The sequence below is a fragment of the Arvicola amphibius genome, chromosome 6, assembly GCF_903992535.2.
Source record: "Arvicola amphibius chromosome 6, mArvAmp1.2, whole genome shotgun sequence".
Taxonomy (NCBI): Eukaryota; Metazoa; Chordata; class Mammalia; order Rodentia; family Cricetidae; genus Arvicola; species Arvicola amphibius.
The window spans coordinates 120,089,942-120,109,964 of NC_052052.2; the positions used below are offsets into that span (position 1 = coordinate 120,089,942).

At 43.3% G+C, this 20,023-nt stretch overlaps 1 protein-coding gene across 1 annotated transcript in view; it reads right to left on the reverse strand.

Moving 5' to 3' along the window:
• Window positions 1–20,023, reverse strand: part of Pou6f2 (POU class 6 homeobox 2) — a 472,454-nt gene that overhangs the window by 11,356 nt on the left and 441,075 nt on the right. Inside the window, exons 7-8 of the mRNA XM_038334628.1 lie at window positions 15,567–15,773; window positions 3,532–3,700 (exon numbers count right to left, since the gene is read on the reverse strand). Of these exons, the coding sequence (XP_038190556.1) occupies window positions 3,532–3,700; window positions 15,567–15,773 (376 nt within the window). The remainder of the gene's footprint in view (window positions 1–3,531; window positions 3,701–15,566; window positions 15,774–20,023) is intronic.

A 20,023-nucleotide genomic window follows, 5' to 3' on the forward strand; every position in this document is an offset into this window, starting at 1 on the left:
AACTTAAAGTTAATTTTGTTCTACTCTATGTATATTTCTATTCTTGTTTAAGGTATTATGTTTATGCAGCTAGTTTAAAAATGTAATGTGTAATTAAGAAATACAGATTAATAGTCATCTGTAACAGTCATACTTATAGTCATGTCAGATATGTTTTCAAGGATATACAGAGGTATATTTTAAATAGATAGATGGTCCTCAAACACTTGATTGTCCTTGAACCCTTCAAAGACCTACAGAATATGTCATTTAATATGTTTAGTAACCTAAAGTTTTTCATGACATGTGAAACATGTCTGCTCTGACAGCACCAACCTACTTTAAAGAAGATGATAGACAGCAAAGAAATTCTATATGGAGTTTACTTTCTTTGTGGCAAAACTTAACCAGTGGGCAAAGAAACTGTCCTTGTCTCAATTTCTGACAGTTACTGTCCAAACTGGACCAGCAGGGCACAAGAAAGGTGACTGCTGAACTTTGCCAAGACAAGGTATGACAGTCCTTCAGAATTCCCTGCTTCTCAAAAAAAAGTCTGTCAGATATGCTAAGCCTGTAGGCCAGGGTTGAATGCCCCAATGTTACATGGAAATTTTGGATATCTATCTAGGCATCCTGATATCCCTGTCATTAGGTAACATTTAGCCCTTCTGGAGTCTTCAATGGAATTGAAGACTAAATAGAGTGTTTTCCTTAGTTATAATAGAAAGCAAATTAGCTTTAAAAAACTTTGGACTAGCCGGGCAGCGGTGGCGCACGCCTTTAATCCCAGCACTTGGGAGGCAGAGGCAGGCGGATCTCTGTGAGTTCGAGACCAGCCTGGTCTACAAGAGCTAGTTCCAGGACAGGCTCCAAAGCTACAGAGAAACCCTGTCTCGAAAAACCAAAAAAAATAAAAACTTTGAATTTACAAAAGATAGATAATAGAGTATTTTCTCTAATTTTGCCAAATACAAATGGACTAGATATTGTTACTGTACTTCTTAATAATTGTTTTTGTTGCATATAGTTACTAGGTTAAAGTTAAAACCTTCATTTTTTTTTTTATTTAAACAAGGGGTGAATGCTCTGGAATAATCTTCTTGTACACTGTAAAGATTTGTCACTCAAATAGGTTTAATAAAACACTTATTGGCCAGTAGCCAGGCAGGAAGTATAGGTGGGGTGACCAAACTAAGGATGATGGGAAAAAGAAGGGCAGGGCCAGAAGTCACTAGCCAGATGTAGAGGGAACAGGAGATGTGTGTGCCATGCTAATAAATGTGCTGCCTCGTAACAAAGCATAAATAAGGAATGTGGGTTAACTTAAAATGTAAGAGCTTATTAGTAATAAGCCTGAGCTATTTGCCTGAGAATTTATAAATAATATTAAGTGTCTATGGCAATTTGGAAGCTGCTACTAGGATGGGGAACAGGGAGTCAGGACAAGAAACTTCCACTTACAGGTATGGACTCCTTCCTGCTTAGGCTCTGTATTTGGATGTCATGTCTTCTGCTCCAATGCATGTGATAGAGCAGTTTCCCTCTCCCAAGTCTTTATTTTGATGATTGCTCACCATATACCTAGAGGTTAAATAAACTGTTGGCTGCCAGGTAATTGAAATTCCATCTGGCCTGCTAAGTATACTCCCTTGACTAATTTCTGAAAAAAAAGGTTAATCCTTCCTTGTTCATCTGTGCCAAATGGCACACCCATCTGTCCATCATGCAGGCTTCTCTTTGTCCACTTACCATGTTGAGTATAATACATGTGTAAGACTCTGCATTAGTGGAGAGGTTCACACTTTTACATCTCATGTATTTTTTTACCTCTGTATTTTATTTTGATTCCTTTTCTTTCAGGACAAAGCTTACCCTACACTCTAATATGTATATGGATTCTTTGCTGCCCAGGCCCTGCATATGGATGTCATGTCTTCTGCTTCAAATGCATGTGATAGAGGAATATATATATATATATATATATATATATATATATATATATATGTATATATATATATATGTACTATTTAAAATATATACTTTGTAAACACACAGGGAATTGAATTTGGGTAGATTTTGAGTCTTTTCTTACAATAACTATGTGAGATGTTGCTTTATGGAAAATAAGAAGATACAATAAAATTAATTTTGTCTGTAATTTTATTCAGCTAGGACAAAGGTTTCTAGCCAAATACTGTTGTGTGTTTAGACAGACAAAAAAGAAAACTTTGTGTGTGTCCCCCATTGCTTCATGCCACATTGAAGACTAAGAGTGTCCAGTGTCCAAGAGTGCCCTGAAGGACCTGGGCGTTGTAGCATCCTCCCCAAGTGCCTTGTTTTCTTTTTCACCCATAACATCTTTCTAGTCTAAGTTATCTATGTTGTTGAACAAGCATGTTTTATTTTCCTTGGGGAGTGTCACTTTGTATTATCAGATTTGTCCCATTCTGTGTGAGGATCCGCACGCTCTGTCTTTAACAGGCCCTTTTCCTTATCTCTGGTGACATAAACATTCTTATTGTGTGGCATAGATGCCTATGCAGTGACCTAGCCTTTTAAACCCAGGACTGTTGGAATCTTGATTCCTGCTGAATTGCAATCTCTATCTATATCTATCTGTCTGTCTGTCTGTCTGTCTGTCTATCATCTATCTATCTTTCTATCATCTATCTATCTATCTATCTATCTATCTATCTATCTATCTATCTATCTACCTACCTACCTATCTATCATCTGATTTTATGTGAAGTGTTAGTAAAAAGTATACAGAGGTAAAAAAATGATATTTAACAAGCTTATTGCTTCATGCATCTTCATATGCTTCTGTTTCTACGTGACAAATATGCTGGCTTCCCTAGGGACATATGCCAACTCCACAACACCATATATAGACTTTCATAACCATTTTCCTATGGAGGCAGCCATATGGAGGCTTGTTTTATTTCGTGAATGGTTGTTTGGAGACTTCCATCTGATTCCAGCCCGTGCAGTGGCCTCCATGTGGCACTGAAGGTGGCTCTTTGTTCTCTCACACACCCGCCCACAGGCATGTTCTCCTTTATTTCCTCTGACACCTACAGACGGAGTGGCAGGGGACTTCAAACACACAGGGAAGCAGCTTGACCCTCCAGCTGAGTGTCTGCTGTTGGTTGTTTCAGCTCTGAGCTGTTTGTTCATGTCCTGCAAGCTGATCAGTTTCTAGCTTTGGAAGTCACAGGTTTGACTCAGCACACCAAAACCCGCTGAAAATCGAACCTGTTCCCAGCTTGCTCTAATGCAGGGGTGTGGTATGGGACCAGCCACCCTAAGGAGTCATCTGGCCTTGGATACAGACTTTATGCCAATAATGGCCTAGCAGCCCTAGAAATGAGGAAGGGAAGAAAGAGAGAGGGTGAGAGGGAGAGGGGGGGAAAGGGAGAGGGAGAAGGAAAGGGAAAAGGAGAAGGAGAGAGAGAGAGAGAGAGAGAGAGAGAGAGAGGAGAGGGAGAGAGGAAATTGCATTAGGCAGCCAGAAGGTTACCATGATTAGATGGAGCCAGGAAGGATACTTACTGCTGACTAACTGGCCCACGCTCAAAGCTGAAGAAGAGGAGGATGAGGAGGAGGAGGAAGAAGCTTGTCGCACGGGACTTTGAGATGTGGATGCTTGGCCATGAGCCAGGTGCAGAAGGTTCCCTTGAGTGCCTGCTTGACCCACTGATGACTGGGAAGATTGGTGAAGCTACATAAAGGACGTAAAAAAATACACAAGTGAATGGAACGTTATGGGAAATGCTAGGGAACAGACGTTTCACCTGGGGTGGAATTGTTCTATTTTCTCGAATACAGTGTATATACTGCTTGGGAAGGGCACCATACCCAGGCAGGATTTATTTTTTGTGTATATAATATGTTGTTGTTTGTTTGACAGGCACTTTATTAGAAATTCTAAATATATTATTAATTCCCTATTTGGCTTGCCAGAACATCCAATTTTTGACATTTTTCAGTTGTAGTGTGTGGCTGGACTCTTTTCTGCCTGTTTTAGACAATTACCGCACACCCGGGAGGCTTCTCAGGTGTGTGTAGGATAAAACAACACAATCAATTCAAATGCAAAGCTCAAACTTAAAGTTGTGCCTTCATCCTTCACAGAACTGGTAGTTTCAGGGATGTTCCAGTTTAGGCTGGCAGCTCTGCTTTCCCAGATTCAGGTTTTTAATGTGGCTTATACAGAGCTGGTAACATGCTTTCTGATGTCCTCTAGAAATCCGAGAATTGGAGCAGTCAGGACAGAATATCCCATATATCTGCAGTTCTCTGTTGCTACTTTTTTGGGGGTGGGAGATCTAGAAAGGGGTCCTCTATGTTGCCACGGGTACCCTGGGACTTACTCGGCAGACCAGGCTGGCCTTGACTCAGGGCTCAGGGATCTGCCAGCCTCAGCATCCCAAGTGTTGGGATTAAAGATATGTACCACCATACCAGGCTTGACACTTTTCTTTTTTTAAAAAAATTATGTGTGTGTGTGTGTGTGTGTGTGTGAATGCACTCCAGAGTTTGAAGTAAACTACAACAATACAGACCTTGCCATGGTGAGGATATTGATCTTACATTCAGACTGGCTTCCACCTCTTGTGTGGTCTACCCCTTGGGACCATATGATGGAAAGACAGAAATGACTCCTGCGAGTTGCCCTCTGACCAGCAAAAGTGAATATTGGTTTACATGTCACTCCCCATGCCCAAGAAATCAATCTCTCATTGGAATAAGTAAATCTCTCATCGTGTGTGTGTGTGTGTTTCTGTGTGAGAGTCTTGCACGTGTGCCTGCAGATGCCCATGGAGGTGTCAGATCCTTTGGAGCAGAAGCTACAGGCGTTTGTTAGTGAACAGACTTAGGTGCTGAGTTACAAACTCCAGCCACCCTCATAGAGCAAGTGATCTTAACCTGAGCCATTTCTCTAGCCCCTCAGCGGCCTTCTCACTCTGTGCCAGCCACTGAGTTAAGGATGTCCATGCACTGTCTAACTGAATTCTCACACTATTGTTGCCTCTGTATAAACAAGGAAGTCAGTGCTGAAATGTTTTAGGTCCATCCTCCTGACGTGGACCAACAGGTCTCTGGGCATGTGAAGTCTGGTCCTGGGGCTTGAGCAGGTGAGCACACTGAGACAAGGAAGGACTCATTGACTTTTGGAAAGTTTTTTAACTTTGTGTTTGTTAAGGAAGGTTGTCTCTATGTCTGTTTACTTATTTTTCCTTTAAGGGCTCTCAAGGGGATGTGACTCTGAGATTGCAAGGAGCCTGGATGAAAAGACTCAGGACAGCAAGGGGAAAGGGGAGAGGGTCCAGTAGGGAGCAAGAGGAATCTTGCCCTCATCCTGTGTTGCCCTCTGTAAAGATGTCTCAGGGATTCAGGACCCTAAGGAAGTGGAAGGTTAGCCTCAGGAGCAGCTACCATGTTAATTGGAGGTGATATTTGGTTCATACTAAAAACGCATGACAAGGTTTTTCTTTTTCTCTTTTTCTCTTCCTTCCTTCCTTCCTTCCTTCGTTCCTTCCTTCCTTCGTTCCTTCCTTCGTTCCTTCCTTCGTTCCTTCCTTCCTTCCTTCCTTCCTTCCTTCCTTCCTTCCTTCCTTCCTTCCTTTCTTTCTTTCTATAGTGTGGCAGCCTGGGAGCCAGATAAGAGCAGGCTGTGCACTTAGTGGCAGCTCCCACAGAACAGACCAGTCTCTGACTGGTCTTCAACTCCAGTCTTTCCCTATTCCCCTCTGTTCATTTTCCAGTCAACATTTTTTTCATATATAATTTTCACATAATAAAACACATCAATTTCAAATGTAGTCTGAGGAGTCTGTCTAGTGGATACAGATGTGGAACCATCATTACAATCAAGAAAGGAAACGTTATCATTCCCCAAAGTTTTCTCTTGTGAGCAATCTCCACTCTCAACTCTCTGCCTTGACAACCACTCCTCTGTGTTCTCTATGATGGATTCATTTGGTGTCGTTCTAGGAATGGAATCATACATGGCATACCCTGTTTGAATCCACCTTACTTTGCTTGGCAGCCTGTTTATAGGTTCATCCATTTTATTTTGTGCTCACTCTTCTTGGTTGCTAAGGAGTAGTTCACTCCCATTACAAGTCTTCCCTCCCCCCAACACATACATTATATTGTTCATCCATTTTCTATTGGTAGATATTTCGGTGATTCCAGTTTGGGAACATGATCAATAAAACTTTTATAAACCCTGTGTTCAAGTCTGAGTTTACTTGTATCTGCATGTGTTTAATGAAAGTATGATGAGACCTATACTTTAAATACTGATCATACCATAAATTTGTGTTGAACTTTTTAAGAAATTCCAAAGCTGATCTTCTAAGTGGCTGTGCATTTGACATTGACACCAGCAATGCATAAGAGTTCCCATTAGTCTTTAATCATCACTAGCACCTTGGCTTATCAGTTTCTTAAACATCCCAATGTCGTTCCAGCAATTCCAGCTGTTCTAGTAGGGGCGACCTTAGAAATATACTTAAAGTTCTTTCCCATTGTTCCCTTTCCCTCTGTAGTGCTCAATAGCAATATTCACACTCACGGGCTATTCCTGCACAGCAATACCTGTTGTGGTTATGATAAACACACGGCTGGCATGCATGACTTCTGAACATTAGAATATAGATGCCCCAATGGACCTCCCTGCAGTTACAGCTTAAGCGAACACCCTTGTTACTTAGATATTCTGAAGGAAGGCTCAATTATGAGCCAAAGATGGTCATAACTGACACAAGAACCCAAAATGATAGGCATCTAGTAACTGCCTAAGATAATTAACCAATTTGCTGAGTATATAATCAGCAATTAAATCCAGCAAATTTAATGCTCTAGAGATGCCTCGTAAAGATTAAATCTATTTTAATTTGCTTCATAAATTGTGAATGATATTTCATGTCAATATTCTCCTCTAATCTATTGAGTTGTCCTTCCAAAGATTGGTACAGGGCAACAGTGTTTACAGGTTTGAGATACTGAGTCAGAGGGAGGCCCCCTGGCCTCCCATTCCATCAGTGGCTGATCAGCTCTGGCTGTGGTAAAGTGCCATCCAAGAACTGTACAGGACTGTATTCAGTTGAAACATTTCTTCTGGAGACATGATGTAGGAAAGAAAAGCATGACCAGGCTGCAAGGTCAACTTAGGAACCATGAAAGCAAACTGGGGTCTGAGGATAATTCCACGTAGAAGAAATCTAAAAGGAAAACAAGGTAATATTCTAAAAGAATTTGCTCTATGTTTATGCAGTTAAAGAGTAATCTAAGATTTGTTAGAATTTAAGATATTTTTCTTTCAAAGGGAACGTTTTTTTTAAAAGGACATTGGGGTCTCAGTTTCTTTCCTGAGTTCTGCTTGAGAGTTCAGCAAAAGCATAAGAATTCTTAAAGGTTTTGGGTCGTAAACAATTGAGTAGCTTGTAATACTGTCTTTCTTCCTGATTCCTGTTTCCAGGGTGGACACCTGGATGGTGGTTCTGGAAGACCTATGAGCTCAGAGAGAGCTGTGTGGTACATACACTAATGAGCTCCCTCCAAAGGTCTTCCTCAGAAGAAAAGGACATTGACGGTACCATGACATTTACTGCTGTGCAGCTGGTTTATGTCAATGTGATAAAAGTTGGGATCAGCTGGTAAGGAGGAACCTCAAACTGAGAAAATGACCCCACCAGATTGCTCTGTGGATAAGGCTTGGCACTTTTTCTTAACTTGTGATTGATGTGGGCCCAGTTCATGGTGGTGGTTCCACTCCTGGGCTGCTGTTGGTGTTGGGTACCATAAGAAAGCAGGGTGAATAAGCCATGGGGAGCAGGCCAGTAAGCAGCATTCCTCCATGGCCTCTGCTTTGGTTCCTGCCCTGAGTTCCCTGGATGAGAGATTATAACTGGAAGGTGAAATAAGCCTTTTCTTTCCCAAGTTGCTTTTTGTCATGGTGTTCCATCAGAGCAACATAAGCCTAAATAAGACACTTTCTACCCAGCAAACAGCAGTTCTAGATGAACACAGCACTGTGTCTTTGATACTCCAAGTTTACTAATTTTGGTATATTAATTTTAAAAATTATTTTAGTGTTTTATAAATTAATATTATACTTAGCACTATATTTACCAAAGAAGAAAAGAGACCTAAGCTATTTCATGCAAGAACTCTGTAGCTCCATATAAAAATTTAATACGCTTTAAAAAACAGTATTAGGAAAATATTACATATTTGATTTAATTATGTTGCTTTTTAAGATACTGACAATTTCAAAATCATATATATGCATTGTCGAAGTATTTGTAAAAGATACTAAAACAGAACTGGCCACTAAAATACAACTGGCCTGAGCAACTGGGATAATTTATGAAAGGAAAAGGAGGCTATAAATAACTGGAAGCACGCACCTAACAATAGCTTCTGCATTAGGTATTGGTGGTTTTTTGTAGAGGAGACAGCAGACTCCTGAAGTTAAAGTGACTCTCCTGGGATGATTCAGCTAGAGCAATACCAAACGTGAGCCCTGGTGAGCCCACTGCAAGCCGGTGTTTCTCCACTTGTGCAGAGCCAGCAAGCTGGGATCCGGAGCCTTGCTTGGGAGAACCAATGAGGTGTTCCGACAGTGAGAACCAATGAGATATTTCAACAGAGCTGCCAATCCCCAGAGCAGATCTATCTACTAGGATACACCCCACTTTCATTTCTGCCCTAATAAGTTTAAAATATTTTTCTAGTTTATATATTATTCTCTATGGGTTCCACAATCTTTAAAACTTTGTATTTTAAGAATAACATGATACTGTTGGGTAAGTGGTACCATCTGAGGATACATTTCAGACGGAACTGTGCAGACTGTCTCTGATGGACTCCATTCTGATACATCAGAACTCCAAAATAACTTTCTTGGTGTTGACCTTCCATATAACAAAATGCTCTGTTTGCTCGCTGCTTGCATGAAGCTTCTCAAAGGAGCGGTGTGAAGTTTTCCTGTATCTGAGCTCACACAATCCCTTTCTTGCCTTTTTGGTGCTGGGAGCCAGGTGCAGACAGGCTGGAAGCATGGGGAGTGAGCACATGGGGAAAGGCAGGGACTGTCCTCATTAGCCAGAGGAGGCTCCACATCTGTCTTACACACGAGATGGCAAACAGGGAGGATGGGACTCAGGCTGACTCCTCGCGCTGGCTCCCACAGGCTGGCTTCATGGGATTGTTTTTGTTGGCTGGCACGTCTGGGGTGGTGCATATATTCAACAAAGAGATAGTGAAATGGCAGCACCTGGGAGATGGTTTGTGATTTTCCCACTTGGCTGGTTCATTGTATCTTGCATGTGCTATCTGTGTAGTGTTACAGATTCTGAAATAAGGTACCTTACAAAATTCCATGATGATATAAAAAACAAGTATGGGCAGTAAGTGTCTTGAAAAATGAAAGGAAATGCAAAGTGTGTTCATTAAGTTGGGGAAAAGAATGTATAGCAACAGTAAAATTTATACAGAGAAATTCATGTGGGGAAAAAAAAAAAAACAATGTCTCCAGACCTGCGTAGGCCAATGGAGGATGTCTGGCTCATACACATGTACTATCCACATGGTTGGCCAAGTCGAAAAGGACTGTGAGGGGCGAGAGGGAGGGGAGGGCAGTGGGCGGGTACTGTACCAGGCACGTGTAGGAGGAGTTAGAATAAGATGGCATAGTGGCAAGTCCAAACGCAGGCAGGAGACTACTAACGCATCACAAACAACTGTGGGACCCAGCCCAGACTCAGCAGGGACACACAGGGGAATGGGAGTTGTGTTTTAAGTACAAAGCAGAGAAGGAGGGGTTGTGTGAGGCTGGGATAGTGAGGTGGGGGCATAGGGAAGGGGAAGGAGCTGATATTCAGAAGGCACCAGGAGAGAAAGTAACACTGGGCCGAAGTCTTCTCAGACTCTCTGACGGATACTAATCTGGGCCATCCCAGCAAACGACAGAAGACACAGGAAAGCCACAGAGTGCCTTAGTCAGTAAACTAGAATTCAACAGCAATGAAGTGAAACACACTGACTGAGCCTTCATCGGCAGGGTCTGTACCTGTGCGGATGAGGTGAGTTCCGCTGGCCCCTGTTTTTTAGGTGTAGGCTTGTGGTGGACAGTACAGCTTGATGAAAGTGAACAGAGCTTGGGGAAGGAAAGCTAAGGTGAGGGAGCTACAGAGGGAGGAGCTACAGAGGGAGGAGCTACAGAGGGAGGAGCTACAGAGGGAGGAGTCACAGAGGGAGGAGCTACAGAGGGAGGAGCTACAGACAAGGGCTGGGATGCTGCCAGTCAGGGGACTAGGGAAAAGTTGTTCCATAGTGCATGCAGTTCTGAGAACACTGTAAAACTGATAAGCGCTGTCCAATCTGCCATCTGCCTTGGCACAGTCACCGAGATGCTGATTTTCATAAGGAGCCTTACAGGAAGACCATCAGACCTGAGGCTTAGCCCTTAGACACTATAGAAAATGAATAGGCCAAGTGGGAACTCTTCCTCCGCAGCAACGGCTGTTCTTGGCTGACAAGTAGCTGGAAGATGAGCTGACTTTGACTGTGGTGTTCCAGAAGAGCCTGCCCTTCTTCACCTGGAGTTGAGACTGTGGTGGCACTGAGAAAGGAAATCTGGCACCACTTCCAAGAATAAGCAAGGTTAAGGTGACTGTCCTGAACTACTTCAAGGTGGATAAACATAGCAAAATACGTCTCTTTAGTCAAAAGTGTCTTTCTAATGTATGTGGTGCTGGAGATTTCATGGCCAGCCACACTGACAGACGGCACTGCCATGCATGTTGACACAGAAGGCAAGTAATAGGTGGGTTAATAAGACAACCAAATAGGAAAAAAGAAACTGATAAGCAAGAGTATTTTTGCTTTTAGATAGACTGGGGTGATCACTTGGTGTCTTAAGAGAGCCGAGCTAAGTTGCTTCTCATTGGCTTTCTGGTTGCACTGAATGTTCAGGAGAAAACTTCAGAACCTTGACTTTGAAGGTTACCTGTATGGGAATCTCTTGGTATTATAATAATATTAAAAATGTTGGTGTTTGACTTTCTAGGTTGAGACATTTGCTTTTCAAACTTCCCTTGTGGGACAAAAGTTCTTAACATTTGCTAGGATTTAGCGAAAGGAAGAAAACATACATCACAGACACGCACAGGGAGAGGGAATGGTAGTGTATGAAGGAATTATGAAATTAGTCAGTCACCTGTGACGGGGGGGGGGGGCATTCTCTGACCCAAACGAGTCCTCAAGAGCCAGGGCAGCCACAAAATCCAGGGCAGGGAAACAAAGGCTGCTTTTGGGCCCCCGCTAACTACTTTCGTTTTCATACACAAAGAGCTTTATCTGGCTCTCTTTTCTATCTTGTTCTTTTATGTCCTTGCCCTGCTCATCAAACTTTTCTGATCTGATAGATTCTATGGAGTTTCATCTAGGCCTGTTGGACTCTGCTAAACTCTAAAGTACTGTTTTGTATTTCAGACAATACAGTAGGCTCTTCTCAATCTTTCATCACCAGGATAAGACACGAAGAGTGTTGGAGACTCCATTCTGAGATTTCATTCAGGTCCTGCTAGTTAGTGTTAGGAAACTGACAGAAAGCCTCAGGTATGGTTAGTACTATTTTTAAAAAAAATCAAAGTGACCCACTCCTCGTCATGCAACCCGACTGAGAGCTTTGTACTTAATGCGGATTTCCTTTAATTTATGACATATTTTACTGTCAGAGCCATGCTCTTGTGAGACCCAGCATTTGTCATAAATCATTCAAGAGAATAAATTGAGAAGCCTCTTGCTGGGTGAGAGAGATCCTTTAGTTTTAGTGCTTGTCCTTATTACATTGCTTCAGCACCAAGGGTACAATTTAAAGACGAAGTGAAGACCGCTGTTCCATACCTCTGGTTTTCACTGTTGAGTGGGAGTGTTTGGATGTTTGGGATCATAGCTATTGTGTCGAGGACTTAAACTTGCATACCTATTGGTGGTTTACCCAGTTCCATACCTTAACTTCATGCTCCAAACTGTTTCAATTACAGCTAATGCCAAGACAAACTCCTCTGTCTGTGTCTACCCTGACGTCTGTGAATAGGGTCAGCCTGTTTCCCTTAGCTTTTCCAGGTTAGAATAGACTCTGGCTGTGCTGGGAATAAGAGGCTTGGTGGCTGCTGTGATGTGGGGGCAGGTGGCTATGCACACATCCTTTTCAGCTGTTCTCTTGAATTCTCAAGTATGCATACATGTACATAAGAGATGCACGCACATCTGCCTGCAAAGGAGACCTCTCTATTTGGGATGCTAGCTGTAACTGACATGAGTTTTCTGGGTCAGCATAGTGGCGTGCCAGATGTTCCCTCAGCAGTAGTGAGGGTTCAGGGGCGACAAATATGGCGGAAAAGCTCCAGAAGTGTTTCTGGGTGCGTGGGAGAGACTGGAAATATTGTTGGTAGCTATTGTGGGCAGAGTTGAAAAGTGGTTCTTTATTGATCAGATCTTTGCCTACTTCTATATCCACCTTTGAAATTCAAGATGAGTGTGACAGCAACTTTTATATCGACTACTCATGATTTCTAACTAATTAATCACCCTTTCTGACAATTTAGAACTTTGCTGATATAAATACTTTTTATTTTTTTTAAAAAAAGGTAAAATAAGATTGTGAGAAGAGAGGCAGGCCTCTCCCTAGAGAAAATAGAGATAATTATGAGCAGACTGAAACAGACAGAGCTAGGGTTTAAGAAGCCAAAGGACCTGGGTATGTGGTGTACCCCTTGATCCCAGCAGAGGAAGCTGCATCTCCATCAGTTCAAGGCAGTCTGGTTTACACAACAAGTCCCATGCTAGTCTGGACTACCTAGTGAGACCAGTGAAAGATAGAGAAGCTTGGCTCTTTTGAAGGTGGAGAATCAAACAATTAAATGAACCCTTATAAATAGCGAAAGGGGGCTATGGGTGGGAAGGTCTTTAACTTAAAGGTGGGTCTGCCAGGGACATCTTCCAGGCCTGGAGTCCAGCTAGAAACAGTGGTTGCCCTGGCCAAGAGTACACTTTCAGTGCAGGGAGAGACATAGACCCTGGTTTCCATGATGTGTGTTTACAGGTGACAGCTACTTCTTGCTCAATAGTGTCATATTCCTTTCGCATTTTTCTCATGACATCCACCATGGAGTGGTTATATAACTGAACAAGTCTTTTAGGACTCTGCATCTTCCTTGCTAGGTTGTAAACTCTGTGAAAAAAAAAAAGGCCAGGAAGCCTGTCTTGCTTATTCACACAGCTAACTTCTAGGTACACTGTCTGACCTATGGTTGATGGCCAAAAAATTATTTCCAGTATACAATATTTTTAATACTATTTGAGCAAACAAGTAGGTTTCTATGCATAGCCTCTGAGCACTGCTGAGGTGGGAAAGCACAGATGATGCTGAGGTCTCTGGAGGGATTTTCTGTATTGCTGTAGCAAATGGTGATACTGGTGTTCCATTGTTCTCATCCCTTTCCTTTTTAATCCCCCCAACTGATTCATATCCTACAGTTTCCCAACAATATATGAAGTCTTATACCAAGTCTTATTTTGGTTTGGGTTTCTATGAAGAGACACCATGACCATGCAACTCTTATAAGGAAAACATTTAATTGGGGTGGCTTGCTTACAGTTCAGAGGTGTAGTCCATTGTCAACATGGTGAGGAGCATGGCTGCGTGTAGGCAGATGTGGTGCTGGAGATGAGAGTGCTACAGTTTGTAGTCAACAGGAAGTTGACTGACTGTCACACTGAGGGAAGCTTGAGCAAAAGAGACCTCAAAGCCTGCCCCTACAGTGACACACTTTCTCCAATAAGGCCATACCTGTTAAGAGTACTACTTTCTTTGGGGACCCTTTTCTTTTAAACTACCATACCCAAACTACCACCATCTTTGTTTTATCAATGTACATCTCAACCTTAAAACTGGCTTTTGGCCCTGCTTAACTTTGACTCAAAGTGTTTAAAACAGAACTGACCCCCCACTTTAAAATGTGCTCAACCCAAGTCTTCTCTGCAGCATTTGATGCCTGCCTGGGTCCTAATGTTTCATCATTCGTGTGCTAGGGAGCCTGACTCCAAGTTCCTCCCCTTCTTGTCCATCGTCTCTTTGTCCCCTCCTCTACTATTCTTCTTAAGAGCCGGCATTTTCCAGACAGTTTCTTTTCCTGTTCTTCAGGATATCTCTAGGTGTCTCCTTTGTTTTTCAGCTACAGTAAATGACCTGGACTCCCGTGTCAGTTGGTGTCCAGGAGGGACTCTCAATAATCCACTATTGTCCTCTACGCCGTTTGTTTATGGTGGAAATCTCATCATTTCAGTTCAGCTTTCATGCCTCTATCAGACTTATTTTCTTAGGGGGAATAACTAAGTACATAATTCCTTCTTGTGCAACACCTGCCTCTTAGAGTTCCCAGTTTGGCATCTTTACTGCCAACAGCAGTGGAGGAGACACCCCCTCAGCAGTATTGTGACTAGATTGTAGTTTGCTGTACACCAGACACAATTCTGACCCTCTCACCCTTACACATATTCTTTGAAGTCAATACTGGTATCACCATCCCATTTTATTTTTGCAAATGAGAAAATCTGAGCAGGAAGTTGGCGTGTGACATCTTCAAGATCACACAGAGATAAAACGTATGCTTTCTGTTTGTTTATACACCCTACCCACAACTGTCCCCAGCCTTTTCTGTGTTCCCTGGCCCCTCAGCATACCTTCCTTTCCTTTGTGCTTATTGTTCTTACTTCCTGGAGTGTTGTTAATTCCTTTCCTTGTCAGTTCTTACTCTTCCTGTTCTGTTACAGGGCCTTCTCTGTTTTGTTTGGGGAAGGGCGCTGTTTATGTAAGCCCATGCCTCATATAAAACCATAAACTCTTTGCTTAGAAAGCATAGCTCTGCTTCTTAGCTAGCATTTAGTTGAGTCTTGCTTTAGATGATCAAAAATGCTTATTAAAAGAACTAGTCAACCAAAATATCCATGAAGATCAAGGATACATGCTCTGCAGTGCTACATGCTCAACTTCCAGCATAAACACATAGGGAAAAACTCAGTTGGTGTTTGAATGAAAAAGCAAACGACCATCAGAGAGTTCTGGTGAAATTACTGAGGAGAACTCCCTTCTTTCATTTCTTAATTTGTAGACAGCTGTTTCAGCAGAGTTTTAGCTTGGGAATTCTTTGCATTTAATAATTTTTCATTTACATTTAAGGCATAAGTAGTCTGTGCTCCTTTGTAGTGTTATTTTAAAATAAAAGTATATTGGATCTAGGTTAAGAAGGACTCATTGTAACTGACTTTTGGTCACAGTGTCTGTTATAATTTAATATGTTCCTGATAGTATATTAGGGAGCTATTCATGCTATTGTTTATATTTGCTAAGAGTGCGAAGTAAATCTGTGTGATTTTACAAGTATTGATACATTAGGTTTAATGAAACTATAACGTCGTTTATAATGCAAAATTTGCTTTATATTGAGAGCAAAGAAGAGAAAGGAGGAGAGGGGAAGTGAACTGAAACCTTGGTGTGGGACCCTTACCTGCTGGCCTGGCTTGATGGGGGACAGGGTGATACCCTGAGTGTTGATCACAGGCAAGATCTGGTTTCCGATGACCGTGGCAATGATCTGGCCCTGGGCATTGGTTAGGAGCTGGGGCGTGATAGGTTGTACTTGAAGGCCCTGAGTGCCACTTGTTGCTTGACTCGATGGCCCTGGGTTAGGCATCAGTGGAATGGTCCCAATAATCTGCAAGAGATAGGCCTGAAGGTGAGGAGCCAGGTGGATTCTGGGTCTGCTTGAACAGATGAAGACCATACTGTGACCTTGTCATGAGGAATATTGTCAGGGGCTCATGCAGGATCTACAAGCAGGCCAGGGCTTGACGGCATGGAGTAAATATTAGGGCAGGAGCATTTAAAGAAGGAAAAGCTACACATGCACTGGCTTCATCAAGGGATTTTATTTAAAAATAAAATCTAGTATTGATGAAAGTTTAAACATGCAGTTTCTGCCCAAAGAACAGGAGGAAGAGATTTCTTAGTACTTAAGGCCATTGTGGACCCAGGCACTGCATCCTTCCTCCACCAGAGCTCTACACACTGCATCCTTTTCTCACTGGAGCACCACACACTGCATCCTCCCCTCACTGGAGCTCTGCACACTGCATCCTCCCCTCACTGGAGCTCTGCACACTGCATCTTTCTCTCCACCAGAGCTCTACACACTGGATCCTCCCCTCACTGGAGCACCACACACTGCATTCTCCCCTCACTGGAGCTCTATGCACTGCATCCTCCCCTCACTGGAGCACCACACACTGCATCCTCCCCTCACTGGAGCTCTACACACTGCATCCTTTCCTCTCTGGAGCTCTGCACACTGCATCCTCCCCTCACTGGAGCTCTACATACTGCATCCTTCCCTCACTGGAGCTCTGCACACTGTATTCTCCCCTCACTGGAGCTCTACATACTGCATCCTCCCCTCACTGGATCTCTGCACACTGCATCCTCCTCTCACTGGATCTCTGCACACTGCATCCTCCCCTCACTGGAGCACCACACACTGCATTCTCCCCTCACTGGAGCTCTATTCACTGCATCCTCCCTTCACTGGAGCACCACACACTGCATCCTCCCCTCACTGGAGCTCTACATACTACATCCTTGCGTCACTGGAGCTCTACACACTGTATCCTTTCTTCTCTGGAGCTCTGTACACTGCATCTTCCCCCCACTGGAGCTCCACACATTGCATTCTCCCCTCACTGCAGTTCTACATGCCCTACTGAATGCTGGGGTTAGCCTTCCACACAGTCTGCCCCTTATGTCCTTTATCCTTTCCTCTGTCCCTGCCCTTTAATCTACTCACTGTTAAGGTCAAGATCAGCTTCTTTACTCTGTAGACTAACAACCTCAAGCTAGCATCCTGACATGCATGTGGTTGAGAGATCAGACTCTGGAGACAGGAAAACAGGATGTCATCCTAATCAGGCCACCAACCAGCCACATCTGTCATGGTACTTCAGCCTCTCAAAGGCTTCAGAGAGTTAAATCAGTCACTAAAGGGTTAAAACTCTTCAAACAGTGGTGGTGTGACTATGAGGACTGAAATCAGAATGATGAGATACCCAGCTTAAGTAGAAGGTGGTGTTAGGGGTTTCGGCCTCTGTGCTAGGGGCAGACCAGTGCCTTCGCCTCCAGTGGCTTCTGTCATGAGCAAAGGGATCATGTGGGATGAAAGTAGGAGGCAAGTGGTTTGATATGGTTATGGTGACAGAAGACACCATGTTCAGGAGCAACAAATACCCAGGGGATCAACAGAATCTGAAAATGGAGACTTTAATATACATTGCTAGGGACAGGTTTAATTTACAAAACCTCCATCTATGAGCTGTAGAACCTCAAGGGGTGCCATAGGATATGGGTGTGGGGCCATTTCTCCTACACATACTACATTGCACTACAAGTTGTCACCAATGTCTGTTCCCCAGTTGTAAGCCCTGGTGACCTGGTCCACAATTTCATGCTCATGTGACTTTCTAGTTCATCCTGTCTTCTTACAAGACCTCTGAACTGAACTGGGGATTGGCCAGGTCTCTACTTAATACATCAGACACAAGTGCAGAGAGGAACTCTGGGGAGTAATCTGGGGGAGTCGGTAGGTGACAGAGCTGGAACGGTGACCCTGAATGCTTGCTTTTCCATATGCCTCCTGAGTCCCACCACCTGGATGACACTGATCACTGAATGTTGAAGAACTCTAGCTCTTAGACAATGCTTCAGATCCTGTCTGTAGTTATCCACTGGCTGATAAACTCTCTGTGGACCCAGGTCACAAGTGATAGTGTTTTCTACTGTGCAGCACTCACACAGGGCTTTGAACGTGGTGTCTCAGCAAATGGTTTTTCATTGAATGACTTTAGGGCTCTGGAGTTCAGGATTCCAGATGCAAATGGGACAATGGGAGAAGCACTAGACTATTGCATTTGGGTGGATAGTTTAGGAGAGCCCCTTTCCCCAGCTGTCATTGCTTCTAGCACAGCAGTCTTGTGGGATGGCAAAAATGGAGAAGCTGTGCACTTATGAGGTATCAGCAGCATTTGTTGGTGGATGGTGATGAAGGTCAAGCCATTATTGTGGAAGTGGCCTGTCCAGCCATCCCTTATGGGCTTTCAGGCTTGCAGGTATCCTGAACAAGCATGCAATGTCTGTCTTGCAGTGACAGCAATGAACATGTCCCATCAGTGCAAGCAAGGTCAGGAGGAGTCCACATCAATAGATCATAATGCATAAGTACTTTATTGATGAGCGGTCTTACATTAGGCTAAAAGCCAGTTCCTGTGACCCCCACAGGTATTGTAAGAGAGACACGGGATTAGCCTCCTGTCCTAATCTATATTGGATATAGATGGCCAACACATGCACGGTGAAAACTCAGCAACAGACCTGCCCACTCCAGCTGCCTGGAGTGTCTTAGACCTTGGCTTCCTGAGCCCTCTGATTGGCTGCAGAAGCTAGATGCATTTAAATGCAGGACTATGGGTTCTATTTTAGTCAGGATGTCAGTGCGTTTAGGAGCTTGTGGGAGTAGGTAGCCAGAGAGAATGCCTCAGAGTACGGCACGGCACATGGCAGCTATAGAACATACTGTGATAAGAAGAGAGGCATCTGGCCCCGAGATGATTGACATGAGTGTGTGCTGATTCCGTGGTAAGGAGATGCGCTTTCTGGGTGAAAGAGGAAACACAGGGAGATGCAGCCAGCTCACCGGCCCCTCCTCTAGGAGCAGCCCCACTCTGAGCTGAGCTGCACTGACAGGCTTGTCACTCCGTCTCCGCCACCTCTCCTCTCTTCTTACCTGGCTACGAGCATCACTTATGGATTAGACGGCAGTAGTGCCAGAGGCAGAGGAATCTGAAGTTGCCCAGTGGAAGATGCTGTTTAATAGAGTCTGGCTGTGAGATCAGAGATGGTGCAGGGAGGGGTGTAAAGTCAGGAAGCTTCTGATGAAGTTACACATCCCTTTGTGGTTGTTGGCTTCCTTTCAGAGGCATGGGTATCACGTCAGCATGCCAAGCACTTGTTGGTGCATGGTGGGAACTTTGTAATAGCCTCCAAGGTATCAAAATACCCAGTTTTAATTTGCTTAAGTTTGTTCAATGATAGAGATGATCATACTCAAGATTATCTAAAAATTCTCTGTTGAATTATCGCCCTCAGTCTGACTTTGGTTCCTCTTAGCATTTCCACACCTGTAATCAGAACACCTCCAAATTATCTGGGGTTCACAGAGGCTTCCACAAGGGGATAATAGGAGCCGAGGCACAAACATCTGAGACTTTCCATGCTCCTACCACTGTCCAGTTACCGGTGGACATTGTGTCTCATTTTTAAATTTTAAAGGCCTTGTAAAATTCAAGGGAAATGTCTTTATCTATATTTATTTCACCTAAGTCAGGAAATTAAAACTGAATCTGGCAAGGCTATAGAGAGTTTCTGGTTTGGGGATGAAGGAAGAAAGCACACTTTTAAAATTAGCTTCTAAGAGAATTTGAATACCCAGCTCACAAAAGCTAAGAACTTACTGCTGAGAAGAGCTGATGAAAAGGTTACATTGCTACAGAAACAAGGCAAACAGGATCTGGCTTCAGCTCACCCCTTCCAACATTTGAAACTAGTTCACACTCCCTCAAATTATAAAGGACTCAGGTAGAGCAGCTGCATACCCGTGGACTCTTTTCTGTATGAGTACGAAGTTTTGGGTCATAGAGGATGCTAAATAGATGTGGCTGGGACGGGGCAGGGTTAAAGTGGTATCAAATGCAAAGATTGTATCAATCAAAGGAAGGTGGAGCACTAAAGAACAAGTAAGGGCTTTGTGAGAAAAATGTCTATGTCTAAGTGGTATGTGTTCAAGATCAATGGGGATGAAGAAATTATTTTGGAGGAAGGTGGGGATGGTTCAGGAGTACTCTACAGAAGATGCAGGGACTA